Source organism: Rhinoderma darwinii, chromosome 4 (genome assembly GCF_050947455.1).
Source record: "Rhinoderma darwinii isolate aRhiDar2 chromosome 4, aRhiDar2.hap1, whole genome shotgun sequence".
Taxonomy (NCBI): Eukaryota; Metazoa; Chordata; class Amphibia; order Anura; family Rhinodermatidae; genus Rhinoderma; species Rhinoderma darwinii.
The window spans coordinates 401,441,560-401,463,861 of NC_134690.1; the positions used below are offsets into that span (position 1 = coordinate 401,441,560).

A 22,302-nucleotide genomic window follows, 5' to 3' on the forward strand; every position below is an offset into this window, starting at 1 on the left:
CAACATAAGAACGTAAAGGGGAAAACCAGTCAAAATGATCTCCCGATTGGTCAGATACACGTGACGAGATCTCAAACCCCTTAGGCATTGCTCAGTTTACTTACTGGACTGAATCCACACAAAGCAAAAAAGACCCATTCATATCAATGACCGTAACACATTGGATCTCTATGGAATTCTTCACGGGCGATAGGATCTTGTGGTCGGCGAGAGATACAGGTGGGAAGAACATTGTGCAACTATCACCAAAATTTCCAGCCATGTTGGGACATTTAGCACTATTAGGGAAAGATGGTGATTTCGTGTCATTGTGTAGCCCTTGCCCGGCGTCCTACCTGTACATTTCATAATTAGCGACATCGCCCAGTTTAATCATCATGTGCCACTTGGACGGGGAAAACCTTTAATTAGATTGTGCTTTCAGCATTGATGAGCAATAGTAACCTCAAGACATCTGCAGTCCAATACTCCCGGCCACATCTGACGCACGGGGACCTGACCTCACCATGGCGGAAAACAAGAAGTCATGACCAGAGCCATGGAGATGACCCAGGGGATCACAGGTCCTGCCTGCAAAGCATTACAATGGTGATTCCCAAGATCTCGCCTCCCTTACCTCCGTGGCAACAGAAGATCTTCTCGTCCACGATGGCGGCAATCGGCAGGCAATTGAAGCAGTCGGTAAATGTCTTCCAGAGCTTTATGTTGAACCTCCGTTTGCCTAAAGAGATTATAGAGGGGGTTATCTTTTATTAGGTGCGTCACAAGTACAACAAAGAAATGAGAGAATCAGCAGCTTCATTAAAAGGGTTGTGTCACGACATTTATTGCAGATCTGCCGGATACGCCATAAAACGGACCAATGCGGGTCCCACCTGTCCCGGACGGCCGCTTCATTCAGGCGGAGCATAACGGGTTTCCGAGGACAGCCGAGCTCACTAGGCCCCATCAGTTCAAATTTGCCAGAAAGTTCAGTATGATTAACCCTTTCACGCCGCAGCCCTTTTTCAGATTTTAATTTTCGATTTTTCCTCCCCACCTGCCAAAGGCCATAACGCCTTTATTTTTCCCTCGATATAGTCCTATGAGGGCTTGATTTTTGCGGGACAAGTTGTAGGTTTTTGTAGCACCATTTATTTTGCCGTATAATGTACTAGGAAACGGGAAAAAAAATTATTTGTGGGGTAGAAAATGGAAAAAAAGAGATTCCGGCATGGTTTTTTGCGCGCCATTTTTACGGAATTGACTGTACAATTAAAACATGTTCATTTTATTCTGCGGGTCAATACGATTACGGCGATACCAAATATGTGTAGTTTTTTCTATATTTTACTACTTTTACAAGTAAAAACCTAAGTGTAAAAAAGAAAATGAATTTTGTTTCGCAAAAATTCTGAGAGCCGTAACTTCTTTATTTTTCCGTCGATTAAGTGGTATGAGGGCTTATTTTTTTGCGGGATAAGCTGTAGTTTTTAATAATACCATTTTGGTGTACGAGGGTTTGATCACTTTTTATTTCATTTTTTGTGGGAGACGAGGTGACCAAAAAAATAGAGATTCTGGCGTTTACAATTTTTTTTTAATTTTTTTACGGCGTTCACCGTGCGGGTTAAATAACGATATATTGTGATAGTTCAGACTTTCAAACTAATGTATTGCAGTATATCGCGATTCTGACAGTCTCCTATGAAGCCCTGCCAGAGGGAGAGCTTCATAGGAGTACCAAGATGGCGGACCTGGGGGACTTAGACCCCCAGGCAGCCGTGTGAACAAACGGCTCCCCCCGATCTCGCCGCGGGGAGGCCGTTGAGACGTTACAGGGGGGTCGCCCCCCTGTTTTTAGTAATTTAAATGCCGCGATCTCTATTGAACGCGCCATTTAACGGGTTAAACAAGCGGGATCGCGCTAAAGCTCGTAACACACAGCCGACACACTCGCTCTATGGAGCAGACTCAGCCCGTAAGCCCGCTCCATATTCCCGCACCCGGCGTGCGCCGTATATATACGGCGGATGTCGGGAAGGGGTTAAGAGCCCACAAACAGCTGTATTAGATTCACGTTGTGTGCATTCATAACACGACAACCATTGCCTGGGCTTATAGGCTTCCACTCATTTTATACGGAGGCACACAAAGGTTTTTTCCGCCAGATTTACACAGAATCCAAGAGAAAAATCACAACATGCTCCACTGTATGCAGTTTAACGTCGGCAGTGATTAAAGGGGTTATCCAGTCGCTAAAAATTGATGGCCTATCCTTAGACCCTGACCCATCAGCTATTGGTCTATCCTGACTCCCGGGACCCCTACGAATCAGACGTTTTGGAGGTGTATCGCGCGTACAAGCGCTGTTTCCCCTTATTTACTTGCTCACTGTGAATCTACACGGATGTAGCAGTGATTCACATGTATTGCAGCCTTCTTCTTCCATTGAGGGGAATAGAAGGCTTCAATACCTGTGAATAGCCACTACATCCGTGTAGATTCACAGTGAGCAAGAAGAAATGAAGGAGCAGCAGCGCTCGTACGAGAGCTGCGGCCCCATCAAAACAACTGAACGGCGGGGGTCCTGGGAGTCGGACCCTGACCCATCAGCAATTGATGGCCTAACCGGAGAATAGGCCATCAAATTTTAGCGACTGGATAACCCCTTTAAGCACAACGGACGCCATCTCCTCCTCATCCTGTCACTAAGGACCAGTCACATTGGTAAAGGTTGGTTTTTCTTTTGTCCGGACTGCGTACAAAGTATTGAGGGCTTCCTATTATTGACGGCAGGATGACGAATGACACATACGATGTATCTTACTAGGTCCTGACAACCTTACGGATTTACTAGAGCAGGGCGAGGCCGTGTAATCCCAGACACTTACACTCGTCGTAGAAGCCATAAATGCGGTTGATGCTCGCGCACTCGTGGTTTCCTCTGAGCAGGAAGAAGTTCTCCGGGTATTTGATTTTATACGCCAGCAGCAGGCAGATGGTTTCCAATGACTGCTTCCCTCTGTCCACGTAATCCCCCAGGAAAAGGTAATTCGCTTCTGGGGGGAAGCCGCCATATTCAAACAACCGGAGTAAATCTGTGTACTGCCCGTGGATATCACCTGAGGGAGGAAAAAATATAATCAGCTTAATAAAAATGATAAAGTAAACCCTCGAAGGAGCGGATCCCAGAGGGGAAGGAAATACAAAGCTTCCTTAAAGGGGCAGGCCAATTTTGACTGCGCTATTGATTGTCAAGAACAACGAGACCGTCACAACGGTGACAAACGCAAACCTCTAGCAACGTTTCCATCACCATTGAGATAGACAGTGAGGGAAACGGAAGCGAAGGTTTCAGATTGTCTTTCCGTTGAGGGGTTAACCCGACGGAAACCTCTAACTGTACCCCTCAACAGAAGAGAAGCGCTGATGTGAACAGGCCCTAACAAAGCATCAGTGCAGGGAACCTTCTGTAAGCGAAAATGTATCTCTGGTACGAAAAAGCAGCAATTCTGCCAGTGTGGATTTTTTTTATTCTGTTCCCTGCCGTGTAACATTTTAACTTTATACTGCGGGCCGTTGCAATTACAGGGGATCATCAGTGATATAATCATTGGGAGTTGGCAATCAGAAGACAAAGGGAGCCCCGTCACTTTGCTTACCTCACTTAGATGCTGTGGCCAATCTTGACCACAGCATCTAAGAGGTTAAACAGTGGCGATCTGAGTGCTCTCTGTACTGACCCGTGGCCGGACAGATGTCGATCACAGGTGAAGGTGTAAGCACAGCCTCGGTTCCCACTAAATCATTGCCGCACATTTATAGCATTGGTCCCTAAATATTTTGTGTATGTACGGCAGATGTCCTGAAGGGGCGAGGCCCCCTGCACAGAGGTAGACCGTTGCAGGTAAGTGGATGAGATTTAAAAAAAAAAAAAAAAAAAAATCTCATCCAGATGCTGCTAAACGTTATCCTACACAGATCAGAGGACGCTGCGGATCTTCAATGAGTGAACATCCAAAACAGAATGATCATACTGCAATGTAGAAGGGGTAAAATCTGCAGCAAAATTGTGTGGGTACCCTTAGGCTATGTTCACAAGGCGCACTTTCAAGAGTATTTTGGCTCGCAATGCACTCATATTACACGCGGGGATAAACTTGAAATACGCCCGCAAACTGCTTCCAACTGTAGTTCTTATGAGACGTAATTTTGAGGGATTTTACGAGCAGATCTTTCCCATTGACACTTCATAAAATGCCCCTCAACATACACCTTCAATACGCTCGCAAAATTAAAAACCGCTTTGAAAATACGCTGGTAAACACCTAAGTTTCAGAGCCAGATTTTCCTTAAAATCAGCCTCTTATTTTTCAGCCTGTAACATATGCCATGTGAACGTAGCCTGAAATACCATGAATGTTGTCTCGCTAAACCGTCCATGAATCGGAGGTGAAAGCTTTTGGCTGCAGTTATCTACTATGTATTCTCCCCTTAACAGGTTACAACGTGGCAATTAGAATAAATGGATAAACCACATCGCTATTGTACCTAGTCCCAAATCTTCACTGCAGATGTATCCATGAACCAGGAGGCTCAGGATGAACAGACTTGTAGCTTTAAAAAGAAGAAGTGGTGCAGGAAACGAGAGGCCAGATACAATAATGATTTACAGAAGATGCAAACATGATATAAAATGCAATCTATGGAGCCTCCTGGAATAGCAGACTAAACACGCACGTCATCAGGATTTCAAGCCACTGCTCGAATAGACAGCAGGGAGGCAGACTGACAGGGGAGCACTAAGCCGAACCCCAACATTCTGAAAGGAGGGGATGAAACTGCTGCTCTCCGATGAGCTCAATCTGCACGGAAGGGTAAATGGCAGTAAATGGCCAGGATGTGTCCGTGTGATTCAGTCAGGGGCAGGATGATAAAATATACATCTCTATCGCCAATGAGAGGGGGCAGCTAGTAAAGCCTACTACTAGTCACGGCTGTATACAGAGAACTATATACACAACGTGACGCCAAGGGGCCACGATGCTCAGTGCCTGCTGCGGAGTGTTACATCATTAAAGGACACCGCAACATTGTGGATCTTCAAACATCTTGTTTAAATTGATAGACTAACGTGTGAGGTTCCCGTGTTTATCAACCTGGATGAGCCGAAAACATTGAAATTCACAGGTGACCATCAAAAGATTGCAGTATCTAAAATCCTCTTGATGCTGTGGCTTGCTCCTTTGACTGCAAGGAGGGGGGGGGGGGGGGGAAATCACTATAATATGCAGCATTGCACAGAGGGAAGAATATATATAATCACATAGACAGTGGAATCCCCGTGTACATTACATTACTTATCCTGTTCTGATCCCGTGTTACATCCTGTATTATACTCCAGAGCTGCACTCACTATTCTGCTGGTGGAGTCACTGTGTACATACATTACTTATCCTGTACTGATCCTGAGTTACATCCTGTATTATACTCCAGAGCTGCACTCACTATTCTGCTGGTGGAGTCCCTGTGTACTTACATTACTTATCCTGTACTGATCCTGAGTTACATCCTGTATTATTCTCCAGAGCTGCACTCACTATTCTGCTGGTGGAGTCACTGTGTACATACATTACTTATCCTGTACTGATCCTGAGTTACATCCTGTATTATACTCCAGAGCTGCACTCACTATTCTGCTGGTGGAGTCCCTGTGTACATACATTACTTATCCTGTACTGATCCTGAGTTACATCCTGTATTATACTCCAGAGCTGCACTCACTATTCTGCTGGTGGAGTCACTGTGTACATACATTACATATCCTGTACTGATCCTGAGTTATATCCTGCATTATACTCCAGAGCTGCACTCGCTATTCTGCTGGTGGAGAATATATAATAGTAACCCCACTAGCAGAATAGTGAGTTCAGCTCTAGAGTATAATACAGGATGTAACTATCAGTACAAGATAAGTCACGTACTTACTAAGTGACAACTAGCCCTGGCAAAAAAAATTCACACTAATACCATGTACTACCTTGCTTTTCGTGGACACTTGTTTGCTGGGAGAACAGAAACCCCTAAATCTTCTCCTCTTGTTTTAATAAAATAAAACGTACCACAAATCTTGAGAGGTGCCTCCAGTTCCAGCAGGATGGGCTGACTGAGGAAGATTTCCCTGGATTTTATGCAGAGTCCCCGCACCTCGGCCTCCGTCATCTGCACAATCTTTCCGGGGCGACATCCTCGCACTGCAGGAGGGAGGAGATTGACAGTGTGAAGTTTAAAGTGAAGGAAAATCTAATGAGAGCGTGCAGTGACCTACAACCTTAGGAGGGTCCTACACAGAACTAAGACAGACAAGCAAGCAAATTTATTATATATATATATATATATATATATATATATATATATATATATATATATATAGGTGTGTTTCCATGTCTCCCACATAGGCGTTGAGTTTGCATTGGTTTCCTCTTACACTCCAAAAGCCTATAAGGCGGATCAACAGGCAGACTAGGATATTGACAAAGGAGTAATCAAGAAATCGCTGTGGACAAGGGGTAAGAATGAATCATTTTCTGTACAGGAGGACCTCAGCCTCCGCCCTCTAAGGCTGGGTTCATACAGATTTATTTTTTTTAGGCAGATTTTGCGCTGCCTGCACGCCGCGAAATACACTCTCTGTCTCCCATTGATGTCAATGGGAGGTCAGATACGTAATACGCCCGAAGATAGGGCATGTCCCTTTTCCCCTCGAGCAGTTTATTCCACTCGCGGGAAAAACCGCCTCCAATTGAAATCAATGGTAGCCTCTTTCGGCCGCTTTTTGGCACGTTTTCCGCGTCAGAAAACTCCATGTGAACTGACCCTAAGGCTTCATGCCCACTTCAGTTATTTTCTTCAGTGTGCGATTTGTTTCTTCTTTTTTTTAACGGATAGCACACACATTCATTTCTATGGAGCCACGCACACTTTTGTTTTAACGGAACCGTGTGGCCGTTACGAGATCAAATAGGTCCTACTCCTGTTCGTTTTTGACGGAACAGTCTTGGCCATTTCATCCGTTGAAATAACGGACTGCGCATGCAAGCCATCTGTGTGCGGTCAGTGTTTCACGGGTCATTAGCAACCGTACGACAGGCAACAGAAGTGTGCATGAGGCCTAAGACTGGACATTACCCCTCTGCCTCACGTAAGATAACTGGGCAACACATGAATGAGCAGAAGCAGTGTCCTTCAGAGGTGCCCGGCTCCAGCACATAAGACAGCAGCCGTCAGTTTCTCCAGGGCAGCTCTGCATGGATGACCAGACCGCTATTTTTAGACAAATGGAAAGTCCTGGCAGACGTCCAGCAGAAGCGACTCGGCTATGTCAAGGCAGTAGAGCTCAGGACGACATCACACGAAGCTCCTGCAGCAAGACTGGAAATCTACACCGCTAAACGCGGGGGACCCTGACTGGACAAATCTGCCCCAATCACTCACATGACGCATTGTGTATTCAGCCGCATTAAACGCTTCCACCTGATTTACTAAACAGTCAGTGACCTGGAATTAGTCGAGGCCACGCGTCATTTGCCACGTTCGGCGGATAAAGTGGAAGAGACCAACACAAATACTGGGAGAACGTACAAACTCCATGCAGAGGTTGCCCTCAGTGGGATTCAAACCCAGAACCCCGATGCTGTAAGTGTCTACTTTGGCAGACCCTATTTGAGGGATCCCTTGTAAACTAGACGATCCGAGCGGGGTGCAGCTATTACAGGAAGAATCAAGGGTTTACACTGAAATCAATGGGTGCAAAACATGGATGCTGGAACTTTTTGCAATATCTGACAGATATCCCCCTCCCACCACCTTCAAACTGCCTGTCCAGAGCGGACATAGGGATTTCCAGTGAACATTTATAGTATGTGATCGATGGGAGTCTGTGCATACAGGGGTATCGCTTGGCCTAGGGTCATTGGGGGTCTTAGAGGTTCTACCCCTGCTCCACATATCACATCTCTAATTTGCATGTTATAAACGTTATTTGCTGGAGGCCCCCTTTAGTTGTATAAACATTCAGACCCGTGCTCACATTTAGGAAGAAATTCCCTGCGGAGAACGTCAGTCCTATCCAGCAATGTTCCTGGTACCCAAGGGGGCTTTGGAAGGAACATAGGACACCGAGACTGAGCCCTGCAGGCGGCTGTGTGCGGGGCGAGCGTGCCCATACTACAGGTACTGATCAGACAGATGGCGTCTCACGCATCACAGAACTGGTAAACAAACAGCAGAGACAATAATAGCAGACGATGCCAGGAAACCAAACAGAAAACCGAGCACTTAAAAAGGGACCATGCCAGTGTAAACCCCATATAAAATAGGGCATTTTACAGGTCTTAAGAGGGCAGCTTACCGTGGACAATCTCCCTTTATTAAAGTAGGACTCCAGGGACCACCTTTTTGCAAACACCTTTACACGGCACTAAGACACCCCAAAGACGACAATCACATTATACATTTTCAGTCTAAGGAAAAGCAGATTTAGGCTGGATTCACACGAGCATGTTCGGTCCGTAAAGGACTGAACGTATTTCAGCCGCAGATCCCGGACCGAACACAGTGCAGGGAGCCGGGCTCCTAGCATCATAGTTATGTACGACGCTAGGAGTCCTAGCTCTTCAATATCCCTCGAGACTTACGACTAACTTCACATCTAAGAAATAACTAAAGTGAAGGATAAGCGGCTGCTAGTACTATAGAGGAGACTGAGGACCACCAGATCGAGACATCTACCTATGCAAGGGGTTGTCCAGTCTTCAGTGAAAACATATTTTCAAGAACTCTGCTTGCTGGAGTCTGAAGTGTTTAACTCACATGCAATTGCTTAGACTTCATACAATAAGTCAGGATAGGTTCTCACTATCCGGACGTAAAAAGAGAAGGTCTCCATTCACCGACAGTTAGAAGAGATCTTAAAAATGGTGTGGGATTTAAACAAAGTATATTAGGAAGTTGCAAAACACAAGACTAGAACACAACTGTGCCCACAAACTAGACTCGAAAGGGCCAGAAAATAAATACGCCCCTTTCTTTCCTTCGAGTCCATCCAGAGAGGTGAGAAGACATGGCCACAGCTTTCAAGAATCAGGGTTAGGTAGGTAGTGCTTGTCGCCTCCTGACTGGCATTTCATAGGGCTGCACGGGAGGGGTTATTCTGCCCATTGATAGGACATTCCATATGCCCAAATTTACTGGTACACCGGTGATCACAGCAACGTCTTCAAGAACTTGGCTTACAGCCGGAGACAGACGTCAAGTTAGTGTCTTGACCAAAATGAGGAGGCAAAATCTGTTCTGAGACCAGACGAATGGTCAATGCCCCGTAGAGATACACACAAGGACCGTAAACTTTACTTTGGCAAAGCTAGGCTCTGCCATGTGATACAATATGATGACAGGTAAACCAACCCTGCCAAGGTCAACAAACCCGCAGCCTAATAAAAGCAACAACAGCTCACATGCTGGAACACTGGCTGAGAAAGAAACTTGTGCTTCATCCGCTTACCAAAGAGGAGAGGTGAAGGGCGGCGCAGTGCCAACCTCCCACGCCAAGAATAGTTGGGGCAGTAATCCTAGTCTAAGGGGAATGGAAAAACCAAGCCACATAGCGAAGCTTTAACATGTGTCACCGGGACAAGTTCCATATCCGAGCGCAGTCCTAGCAAAACTAAATTACAGGTCACAGCAGCACCTTGTAAATGGTCCCGTAAGTCATGAACTCTGCTACATGGGCGAAACCGAAACAGGAGAGCAAAGACGTCACCACGCCCTGCTGCATAGCTGGACGAGAGGAGATGCGATAACGTTTTTACCTCCCCTGGTGGGCACTTTAGGATGAAGTGAACAGTTGCAATTAGGCCCTGTAGTCCAGTGGCATCTGTAAAACGAACTACAAGTACAGCCGTTAGTGCCGGTAAATGACAACTCTGTTAGTCTGCAGCTTGGAACCTCCTCGTGCCAGACCTTGGATCCTATATTTAGAGATCTACAGATTAGACAGAGCGTAAACCCCCCCATGTAATGACACTGTCCAGAGGCTTCCAGTTTACAGCCGCTGTCTGCAGCATCACGACACTAATATTAGAGCCACGGGAGGCGGCGTTACAGCCACACAGGGAAACGACCTGCTAAAATAAAACCTGAAGACATCCACCGCCCAGTGGGAATATGTACCGAGAGGAACCACTACTGCACACAAAACCCCCTCAGCGCAGACACAGGCAGGAACAACTCACACACCACCCCAATTACTAAGTGTATGTTCACACTGCTTATTTTCAGCTGTTTTTGGGACCAAACATCCCGAAAAACAGCTGATAATACGGAAGCTGAACGCCTCCAAAAATAAGTGCATGTCACTTCTTGAGCCATTTTTTGGAGCAGTTTTCCATTGGGTCAGTAGAAAAACCGCTCCAAAAACGGCCGCAAAAACGCTTGATACTTAAAAAAAAAAAAAATGCTGAAACTCAGTCTGTTCTCCCTTGAAATAAACTCCGTATTTTACAGCAGTTTTCAGGTTAGCGTGTGGCCATCGCCCAATACAGAAAGTATAAAGCTTACAAGGGTATTACAGATCTCTGCTTGCCATCACTCAATGGAACACTTCATTGTATACTTCCAGCGGATAATAATCTGGCCTGGTCATGTGATCACATGGATCCACGACACGTTACAAGAGAACCAGAACCGCTAGGATTAGGGTATATTCACACAGTGCAAACATGGGCTTTTTTTTGCAAAGATGCATACCATAACCAGAGCGGTCTCTTGGAACGCGCCGTGCCTCCGTGCGACCACCACATGACTAGGACAGATATTTTTTTTTTTTAAACAATGACTGTTCCAAATTACTGACAAGCTGACTGATATTACAAAAAGTGAGACGTGAATACAGAAAGTATATTAGAAAATGTTATAACGTTTCAACTAATAAAGCTTGTTTATCTTTTTGATGAGACCATAAGACCCCCTTTCAAGCGGATCATTGGGGGGCTGCAACTGCAGGAAGTCATGGTTTATATCTCCCTGCGGGATCGATTGGTCATGTCTGGGCGATCTACCTTCCATACAGAGCAGTCAATCCAGCAACAGAGTGCAGGAAACAATGGCTGCCACCTTAGTGAAGGGTCCGCTTTTAATATCAGGTCTGTATTTTTGCATTAAACAGGTTCTTAGGAGGCAATGACTGAGCAGACCAGCAGACGCGGGGTTACTACACTTTGTAATTGCCTTATGATGGAGACGGTAAGACCGCCACCATCGCTATATAAAAACAGCTCTCTCGGGGATAAACCCCGACATGTACGAAAACTTCCTTCACATCTGTCTAGGGGAAGGAGTGGCAGCAGCGATCGACACCACATACCGTGCAGAGAGGAGTTGTCTCCTTGCCCTGCGCACTTGTAGTCAGATAGAGTCTTACACGACGGGGGATTAAAGTCTCTTTCCATATGGAAATCTTCTCCAGACGTTCTCCTGAGCTGTATCTTATGACTATTTATGGCTGTCTGCTGCCTGGGAATTTATGAGCGCTCCTCGTCCATAACACGACAGTCCTGACCAGTCAATGAATGGTTTTATAATGGGAGGATTGTTCGATGCTCCTCACGATACAGCGAACAGATAAGCAGGAGACACAATATTTGGCTATTTTAGTGTGAAGAGGCTGTAGAGCGCGGCTTTATAGTCTCCATCTATTCAGGGAACGCTTAGTTTAGTCTGTATGGTCTTACATTGTTCCTCCATTGATCAGGAAGGTCTAAACTACGCACCCGATTTTTGGTGGGACGATCGTAAGTGATCAAAAATGCAGGACAAGGTGGAATGTTCAAAAAAAGATGAAATGGGGGCCCCAGAGACTGTAGGCAGTTCCCTGTAGTCGGGATAATCGACTCAAGTAGTCCCACTGACTGTGCGGTGGGTCCCCAAGAGATGAACACTATTCCTGGCCTTTTTCTCATGTCACAGATGTCTCCCAAAGTGTTGAAAAACCCCTGTGCGTTATCGAGATCTACCAGTGTTTGGGGCGGCTCTTCACCTCCCCCATAGCTGGAGCTTTGTAACACGGGGCAGTGAATGGCAAACCATTCCAATTTTTGCGTTAGTCCTAATGGTCTGTTCCCATCCCCCCCCCCCATCCTAAGAGACATTTATGCCATCCCATTGTTAATGGTGAAAAAAACCTCTGTAAAAATGATAGATTTGATGATCAGACTGCGGATACATCGCTGCTCTTACTGTAGGAGATTGAAGGGGTTTGTCCGAGATCAGAGAACCGGTTTGTTTTTTTCTTCTAGAAACACGGCCACGCTCAGCGATGGGCTGTGTCCGGTAGTAATTCCATCCTAAGCCTGTAGACAGGAGTGGCGCAGTTTTTTGGTTTTTTTTAGAAGAAAAAAAATATATATAAAATTCAAGGTTTCAGACAACCCCTTCAAGTAAAGACAAAAATCAAGAAATGACTAGTATTGCATTCAGAAGGAAAGTCCGGGATTAGAAAAACATGGCGGCTTTCTTCTGAGAATTGCAACACACCTGTCCACAGGTCGAGTCTTATTGCAGCAAAGTCCCATTCACCTCAGGCTACATGCACATGGACTATTTTTTAGTGCAGAAAATACACACCAAAACCACGGCAATACGCAGGTAAATACCGCACCGGATTGTGCGTTTTTTTTGGTGTGGTTTTTACGTTTTCATGCTGCAATTTTCCACCGCACTGGGTAGATACAATTCGCAAGCGAAAACACAAGATAAATTAACATGCTGCGAATTCTAATAAAAATAATAAAAAAAATGCACCGGAGGTAAATTTCCGTCCTGAAAAATTCCGCAACTTTTACATGAGATTTCCTGGCATCTCAGACTACGCTGGTACTGTATTATGATGCGGATTTGCCGCACGCAATACACAGTGTGCATTGACCCTCAATAACGCTGAGCAGCAATACCAGACACACGGACAGGTGTGGTGCGGTTTTTGGAATAAAGCGGCCATGTTTATCTAATCCTGGAACATTTAAATGCAAAGATTCTTTTGCTGGCCCTACACGTAAGGATCTGATCAGCAAGAACGCGCCTGACCAACGGTCCGATCGTTCGTACCAACGCGCCGGGCAGCAACATACAAGACTATACTGATAAAGAACAAAAAAAAATAAATTTGCAACGTGGCAGATAACGTCAAACGTCTAGTTTTAGTTAACAGATGACAATCTGCAACCCTACAGAAGCCGGTGATCGTGAACGATAGTGGGATTCAGCCAACTTATACCACCAAGATCTACTCGTCATGCATTATACCAACCCTCAGGTTGTCGTTGGTTGGAAGATTACGTTGGTGCCGTCAGCTCTCCAGTGCCCATCACTTAAGCAGACGATCGTTTTTGCGTTTGTCAAGTGGGACAATTCCCACTAAAATCAATTTATTGCTTCGCTGGCACCTTCCTCTGCGGCACACGAGATAAACCGTTCATTCCCATAGATGGTGAGATAAGCCGTGTGTGGCAGGACAATGAGCTATTCATAAAACCAGCGCTGCAACAGAACAGCAGAGCCAGAGCAACAACTCGCAGCCGCCAGAGAGCAATGTAAACCGTACAGCAGCGACACCCTAAACCTGCTCCATGGGGCGAGAAGTCACACACAGGTGGGGGGGGGCAGATCTACTGTAGGGTGGCAGCGGGTGCACACGTACGGATGATTGCTGATAATTAGATGCAAGTAGTCACTATTGTCAGGACCATTTACACAATCTGCAGGGTCACAACAACAACGATCCTGTAGAATAGATGGAACGCGTTAGTTCTTCTCGCAGCATTTGGCGTTGTTGACTGAACATCTGCGAACGCTGTCATTTACTAGACTGGCCAGTAATTCTTATAATCTAGAATACGTGAGGCCCCGCAGGGCAGGACAATGGCTTCCGGCGTGTTTTTTGTGACCCTTAATATAATCTGTTGGCTGCTTCCTACATAGTGAAACGCATCGCTGATCTTCCACAATAAGCCCCTTCAATTCTCCAAGAACTTTTTTTTTGCGGAATCAAACCTATGATCCGATATTTTTGGAGCAGCTTCCACATCTTGAGATTCACGTCTTCCACCAGCAGCGGTGGCCTTAGACAGTACATATGTGTATATCACATATGCTCCGGTACTCCCTGGTAAGCTGGTGCTACATGGTGACAAAGCATCATGAGGGACCATTACATGGGTCGAGTCTAGCACAACAGCCGCAGGACATCTGGGCCCCTTGTTGTGTACATAATAGGGGTACCCGTCGCAAAAATAAGAACTAGGGTCTCTGGTGCAGCTTGACATGACCACACTCCTAACCGCCAGCAAACAGATGTTCTGCTGCCCCAGCGTAAATTTCATGACTCGAACATTTTTTACTTCTTTATTCGCCAAACTTGTGGCACCTGCAGAGACCACATCCATGTTTAGGTTCTCAGCACCCAATAAAATAGGGACGATATCTACCTGGAATGTGCCCCCTCTCTCCTGGGGATACACCCTTTATTGTCAGTGCTCTCTTCACATCATCCCATAACCCCAAAAGGGGAAAACAAAACATTATCTTGAGAAAAAAAATGCATCATCCCAGACATTAACCCCCTCTGAGCTGGCCTAAATATCCCTGGTTAGCAGCTGATGAGCCAGTCCATTGTTCTGTCCAGCCGGCTACTTTAAGGGAAGCAACAAATCACTGGAAAATCACTGGTTCAGGCAGTGGAACTTTACCGTGCGGGCAAGAGCTGGAGAGGCTGGTGCCACACTGCGAGCAATAATGAAGATCCTTCTGTTCGTAACGCTTGTGACCAGAGAAAAACAACAACGACCCTATCGTGGAAGAAAGGACGTGGCGAGCCGGTGTGATCCAGTTTAACTTTTAATTAAAAATGTTTTCCTTTACATGACTTTTTTGAACAAGCAATCGTTAGATTGCTGGTACAATACACCACGCTTTCTAACGGTTTAGATGACGCGGTCGCTCTTGACCGCAGCATCTTAGTTGGGTTAAAAGTCCAGGTTCTGAGTTCTCTCCAATCCCAGCCGTTAGAGCGAGGTGACAGTGGTAATACACAACTGACAGTCCGCATATGGAGCCACAGGCCATGATGTACAGCTGTGTTATAGATCGTTTAGGGGTTAATAGGATTGCCCCAATAAAACAAACCACTTAACAGTTCTTGACATGGCAGCCCTTCGTTACGTGACACACGGTGGCCATAGAAAGCCCAACGAAGGAAGCAGCTGGCGTGACAGGAGATAAAACATTAATGAGATGTCCTGGTCAGAGAATCTGAGCAACGTGTTTATTGAGCGGACGTCACCCGAGTAGGACACCCACCTCCTGTATAACACAACGTCCTCCAGTACGGACACCTCACCTACAGTCATCTCAGAAACGCTAAAGGACCTGAGGTGCCGCCCGTATAACTGCTTAGAATATAGGAGCTTCCAAAACACACTAAGGGCATCGCGGACACATTGCAATAAAACCGTAACGTGTGACTGGACCCTAAAGAGGAGCTCCATAATCATGTAAACCGGGATCGAGGAGCTGAGAACTTCTAGAGCTCTAACTAGCTAAGAAGATCGTGAGCTATATAAACGGGGTCCCTAAAGATTGACCCTGGGGCGAGCACCGCTGCAGTACCCAAGGCTCGCACTTCCAGCTATGCCTGCAATAAGTTATCTGGCTTTATGTGATCAAAAATTAGGTGTTTTCACCATTCTAATTTAAATTGCTTCTTAATTTCTCACCTAGAAATCTGCTTGCTGTCAATGAGCAGAAATATTTTTATTGAAGGGATTATCCAGGAATAAAAAAATAAAAAAAAAAAGCACCTGCTGCCAAAGTGCCAAGGTCTATGTCTACTATCAAGCAAGTTGAGCTGAACGGCAATAGATGCAGAGCATGGACAGACGTGGCACTATTTCTGGAAAAACATCAGACATTGTTTCTAGTCCTAGACAACCCGTTCAACATCTGGATGCTTGGTCCTGATCATATCCCTGTGGCATAGTAGCAGGTCTCATAACAACACAGCTGACACTGTACCGAACCCAGCACCTGTGCCAGTTGGACATTGGTTTTAGCCTTTGAATTGTAACAAGAATGTTTCCCTGTACTGTTAGCAAGCAGAGGTCTTTAAAAAAAACTATTCTGCCGGTGGAGTCACTGTGTACATACATTACATTACTTATCCTGTACTGATCCGGAGTTACATCCTGTATTATACTGCAGAGCTGCACTCACTATTCTGCTGGTGGAGTCACTGTGTACATACATTACATTACTTATCCTGTACTGATCCTGAATTATATCCTGTATTATACTCCAGAGCTGAACTCACTATTCTGCTGGTGGAGTCACTGTGTACATACATTACATTACTTATCCTGTACTGATCCTGAATTATACTCCAGAGCTGCCCTCACTATTCTGCTGGTGGAGTCACTGTGTACATACATTACATTACTTATCCTGTACTGATCCTGAGTTACATCCTGTATTATACTCCAGAGCTGTACTCACTATTCTGCTGGTGGAGTCACTGTGTACATACATTACTTATCCTGTACTGATCCTGTATTATACTCCAGAGCTAAACTCTGGTGGTGGAGTCACTGGTGTATAATATAGGATGTAACCCAGGATCAGTACAGGATCCTATATTATACACCAGTGACTCCACCAACAGAATAGTGAGTGTAGATCTGGAGTATAATACAGGATGTAACTCAGGATCAGAACATACACGGGCCCGGCCACTATTAATGGGATACATGTTTTTATGAAAGCAGATAAACCAATTATACGCAGGGATTCTGTAGCAGCTAATCCTAAAAGGTTTGGGTTCTTCGCTCGTCAGTATGGGTGCAAAAGACCAGGACACGATGCCACGTGAAACAGTTTACCAGATTAAGCCTCTGCCACTGGTCTTATAGCTGCTGAGTAAGATCCTTGTACACGAGTCCCTTTAATTCCTGCTATTGCTTGAAACAAACAGATCTGTATCAGAGGTTGTGAAATCTGAAAAACAATATCCTTTTTGAGTACAAAAACAAACAAGTGGGGACAGAAAAAATAAATCAGCGCAGGGAGAATTCCAGCCTCATTCTTCAAGGATCAGCTGAAGTGAATGCTCCTTTCACAGCAGGATTACAAGGCGCAGAGGTGGCGTTCTCAGCAGAAAGCCGGACGTGCTAAATCCTGATCCATTATTGATGCCCTGCACCAGCACAAAGGCAATGCTACACAGGGGCCCATCACCATGGGGGGCTGGGATAGCACAACAAGACGGCCACATAGACCAGGAGTGCCCGGCCAAGAATGGAAAATCTGCTTGGTTACTCTGAGAGCTAGGCTGGCTTGCCGTTCAGGAGTTATAGAAGGCTGGGTGACATACCTATGGGGAAATCATCCACCTTTACAGAACTTGTACCAAGGCTCTGTTCACATTTGCGTTGGAGGCTCCATCAGCTAATCCACCAGATTTGAGGACCATATACACCAAGACGGAACTCCAATCTACCATGTTAGTAGTCAATTGGGCACCAATTGATACCAACGATAGATCCGGCAGACGTGAACAGAGCAGATTCAAGGGAAATCTGCTTTTATCTGTATGCCTGGTTGGGGGACCCGAGTGCCACACAGACCATCCATTTCAATGCTGATTCCCCTAAAAATGACGGCTAACCCCTTAACGCATTGTCGCGTAACTGTACGTGATAAGGGTTAAGGAGAAGTATGGAGCGGGCTCACTGGCTGTTCTCGCACCATACACAGCGGTGTTACACAGCCGACACCTCACTGCAACGAGAATCCAAGATCACTTTAACTTCGCCCGTTTAACACCTTTAAAGTGTTAGAATCACGGGGGCGCCCCCCTTAAACAAGCCATCACGCGCCCCCTGCGGCACGATCGGCTGGTAACAACTGTTATGGCAGCCTAACAAAGGCCCCCAGGTCTGCCATATTTGTACTCCCTTGAAGCTCTGCCTCAGACTGTCAGAATCACGATATACTGCAATACATTAGTACAGCAGCACCTCATGCAAGCGATCCAATGATCGCTGCTTCAAGTGGGGACTGATAAAAAGAAAAAATAAATTTATGTTCCAAAGAAAAAAAAGTCTTAAAAGTTCGAGACACATTTTTCCCATAAATCCAAAAAAAGTTAACATAACTGGTATCGCCGCATCCGTAAAAGTCCAAACTATCACACTATAGTGGTTTAATCCGCTCGGTGAATGACGTAAAAAATAAAAAACACACACACATACCACGCAAATTGCTGTTTTTGGTCACCTTAGCGCTCCAAAAAAAAACGTAATAAAAAAAAATAAAATAAGTGATCAAAAATTCGTATACCCCAAAATGTATCAGTGAAGACTACAGCTCGCCACACACAATTTAAGCCCTCACATCTCTAAATTGATGGAATTTTTTTTTTACAAAATTATGGCTCTCAGAATATGGAGACAAAAGCTTTTAATTTAGCAAATTGTTTTATTTCTTTAAAAGTGGTAAAACCAGACAAATTTGGTATCGCTGTAATCGTATCAACCTATAAAATAAGATGAATACGTAGTTTACCGCCTGATGGATGCCGTAAAACCAAAATCCCACAAAAAAATGGCGTAAATCGCTGTTTTTGCCCATTTCACCCCACAAATAATTTTCCCAGCTTCCCAGTACATTAGGCGGTACTATAAATGGTGCCATGAAAAACTACAACTTGTCCCGCAAAAAAAAAACAATGTGGCTATATTGACAGAAAAATAAAATTATAGCTTTTGGAAGGTGGAGAGAAAAAACACCAAGTGAAAGTCCAAAAAATGGCTAGGGGGGAAGGGGGAAGAGGTTACTAGTGGATGGGTGGTCCCGGCATAAGATCCCCTGAGATCAGCTTATCTTCCCAGACAGTAAAAAAACAGAACAGCCCCTTTAAAAGTATTAAAAGGGTAACTAAACGTTCAAACTTCTGACATGTCAGTGACATATCAGAAGTTTTGACGGGTGGTGGTCCGAGCACTGAGACCCCACCAATTGCTAAAACGAAGCAGCAGAAGTGCTCGTGTGAGCTGAGCAGCTTCGTTTCGGCCTCACTTTTTGTTGAACGTTTAGTTACCCTTTAAAAGGTATTCGCATCATTAGAAGTGTTCCCACTGCCAGAGCCCCCCACCAATCCCAAGTATGAAGGAGCCGCCGCACCCGCAGCGCCACTGTGCAGGCAAAAAGCTAAAGAGGCTTCTGCTCAGGTGATCGTCAGGGGTCCCAGAATTTATACCCCCACGTCTTATAATAGGAATTCCCCTTTAAGGACCATTTGTAGGCGTGCACATTTTGCATATACCTTGTCCAGAAGTTCTTTTCCACTGACTAAGGCCTCATGCACACGACCGTATTTTTTCCCACCCGTAAATACTGGCGTAAATACGGGTCCGGTGTCACACGTATTCCACCCGTTTTGCACCAGTATTTACGAACCCGTGCTCGTAAATATGGGTCCAGTGTCACACGTATTCCACCCGTATTTACGAGCACGTTTTTGGCGGCAAAATAGCACTGCACTAATCGGCAGCCCCTTCTCTCTATCAGTGCAGGATAGAGAGAAGGGACAGCCTTTTCTGTAATAAAAGTTAAAGAAATTCATACTTACCCGCCGTTGTCTTGGTGACGCGTCCCTCTCTTCACAGCCAGCCCGACATCCCTGGATGACGCGGCAGTCCATGTGACCGCTGCAGCCTGTGATTGACCTGTAATTGGCTGCAGCGGTCACATGGCCTGAAACGTCATCCAGGACGTCGGGCCGGATGTCGAGAGAGACGCGTCACCAAGGCAACGGGCGGGAGACCGGACTGGAGGAAGCAGGAAGTTGTCGCTAAGTATGAACGTCTTTTATTTTTATTTTTTACAGGTTTATACTGATCGGTAGTCACTGTCCAGGGTGCTGAAAGAGTTACTGCCGATCAGTTAACTCTTTCAGCTCCCTGGACAGTGACTATTTACTGACGTCGCTTAGCAACGCTGCCGTAATGACGGGTGCACACATGTAGCCACCCGTCATTACGAGAGCTCCATAGACTTCTATGGACTGTCCGTGCCGTTATTACGGCCTGAAATAGGACATGTTCTATCTTTTTCAACGGCACGGGCACCTTCCCGTGAGAAAACGGGAAGGCACCCGTCGCCAATAGAAGTCTATGAGCCCGTTATTAGGGGTCGTAATCACGACCCGTAATAACGGGAGTTTTTACGGTCGTGTGCATGAGGCCTTATGCGGTTAGACAGTGTCAGGACTTGCAGTCAGTAATAATCATAAGCTCTGTAGCGAGTACGATTGTCACACACGTTCGGCGTTTCACAAAATGCGTAAATCTTAAAAGTTACATGGTCACTATATACACAATAGGGTGTGTCACGTTTTGTGTACTATCACCATGACGATTAATTGTACGCTCGTTGATTTTCATATGTAATTATTCTACTTTATCAAGGCCTGGCGATCACCTGAATGTGGCACCTGGTGATCAATGAGTCTTGGGTGCTGCCGTCTCTCCTGTCATTACACAACCACCATCCCAGGTCATAAAACTTGTTTCATCACTAATGTTTCCCTGTTTAGTGACCTCTACAGACCAGTGGGTGAGTGATTTTCAGAACGCTCCCCCCCCCCCCTCCGTGCCAGCAGCAAAACCACCACCGCAGTAACTACACACGGATGAGTTACTTGCTGACTAAATATACCAGGAGGATCTCATTACAGTGACAGACGGCCACATGAAGGGCACCCTGCATTACAAGGGTTAAAACAGCACAGCAAGCCGGGGTGGTCGAAAGATGACAGGACCCAGGACGGAAACCATTACAACCCAGACGCATGTTTAACAATAAAGTCGTGTATAATAGACATTTCCCATTGAGAGACTTCATAAAATGTATCAGGAATCGCTGAACTGGTAATTCCACAAGACAATGCCGTCAGCTGCACTGCAATCACCCGGCAGCGTCAGACTAATATTTTTGGCAAGTAGAAGCAGAGATGGAGCTGAACTCTGAGAACGATAGAGGTAAACTCACATCTGTCTATAGTAGACGCTCCGACCCCCTCCCGTTAAACCCCCGTGTATAGCAGAAACAGATCCTGCAGCGCTTCACTAACCGGAAACAAGAGGGAAACAATGATTGAATGGATAGAGGACACTGCCCACAAGAGCTGACAATCTAAACTGTGTTACAGCTGACACCTCACACTGCCTGCTACCATGAGAGAGAACTCTGATCCCGGCCGTTTAACCATTTGGATGCCGCGATCAATAGCAACCGCGGCACCTGAGCAATTATACAGAAGGAGGGGAGCCTCTCGCTCCATGGCCCCTGGTCGTCATGGCAGCCAGTGGCCAAATAAATCCCCCCCCCCATGTCTGCCATCTTGGTGCTCCTATTAAGTACTGCCATATAGAAGTATTGCAGCGTATCTAATGCCTTGTACACTATGGAAAGTTCACGCCGTTTGACGAGTCTTCTGCATTGGAATCAGCGTGTATTCGGCTTGTAAAAAGACTTCCGTTGCTTTCAATGGGAAGCCACCCCCTTGTTTAGACGAGGCGGAATTGAAAACCGCCTCGCTGAAAAAGTGACATGTCAGTTCTTGACAAGGTATTCGCAGCATACTCCACCGTGGGAAAAAAGTTATGGCTCTTAAAAAGGTGGAGGAAAAAATAAATAAATGAACGGCTGCAGCAGGAAGGGGTATAAATGGGTAAACTCAGTAATTGCAACGTTCAGGCTACACGCACATGTTGCATATTTTGCGGTATAAAATAGGCACCAAAACCGCAGCAATACGCTCTTAATTCAGTTATTGCGCAAAATACATGAGCGGCAACGCAGAGGAACAAATTACACAACGATCACAATGATGGTCAAGTCTATGCGGTGTGTTTCTGCAGGCGATCAGATCACAGTTCTGGCAGCAGCAGCCACTACAGGAGAAATGTGGCATTACATGGTGATAGTCATCGCACCGAGTCCGCCAGAGAAGAAGCAGCTCTTTACTCTGGCTAATAGAGGGGGGGGACATGAGCAGAGGAACCCTTTCCATAACGCTCATCTCCCTCAAAAGGCCTCAAAGACAGGGTTGTCCCATAACAATAAGTATAACCCCAAAATGCACCAAATACCATCAGATTTCATTTTCTAGATTATAACATACGCATCGCTGCATTACGCCGGGTTCACTTT

The 22,302-nt window shown here is 45.7% G+C and overlaps 1 protein-coding gene across 1 annotated transcript in view; it reads right to left on the bottom strand.

The window, feature by feature from the left end:
- Positions 1-22,302, bottom strand: part of PPP1CB (protein phosphatase 1 catalytic subunit beta) — a 41,514-nt gene that overhangs the window by 13,280 nt on the left and 5,932 nt on the right. The window contains exons 2-4 of the mRNA XM_075863454.1: positions 6,105-6,236; positions 2,874-3,104; positions 617-721 (exon numbers count right to left, since the gene is read on the bottom strand). Coding sequence (XP_075719569.1) covers positions 617-721; positions 2,874-3,104; positions 6,105-6,236 — 468 coding nt within the window. The remainder of the gene's footprint in view (positions 1-616; positions 722-2,873; positions 3,105-6,104; positions 6,237-22,302) is intronic.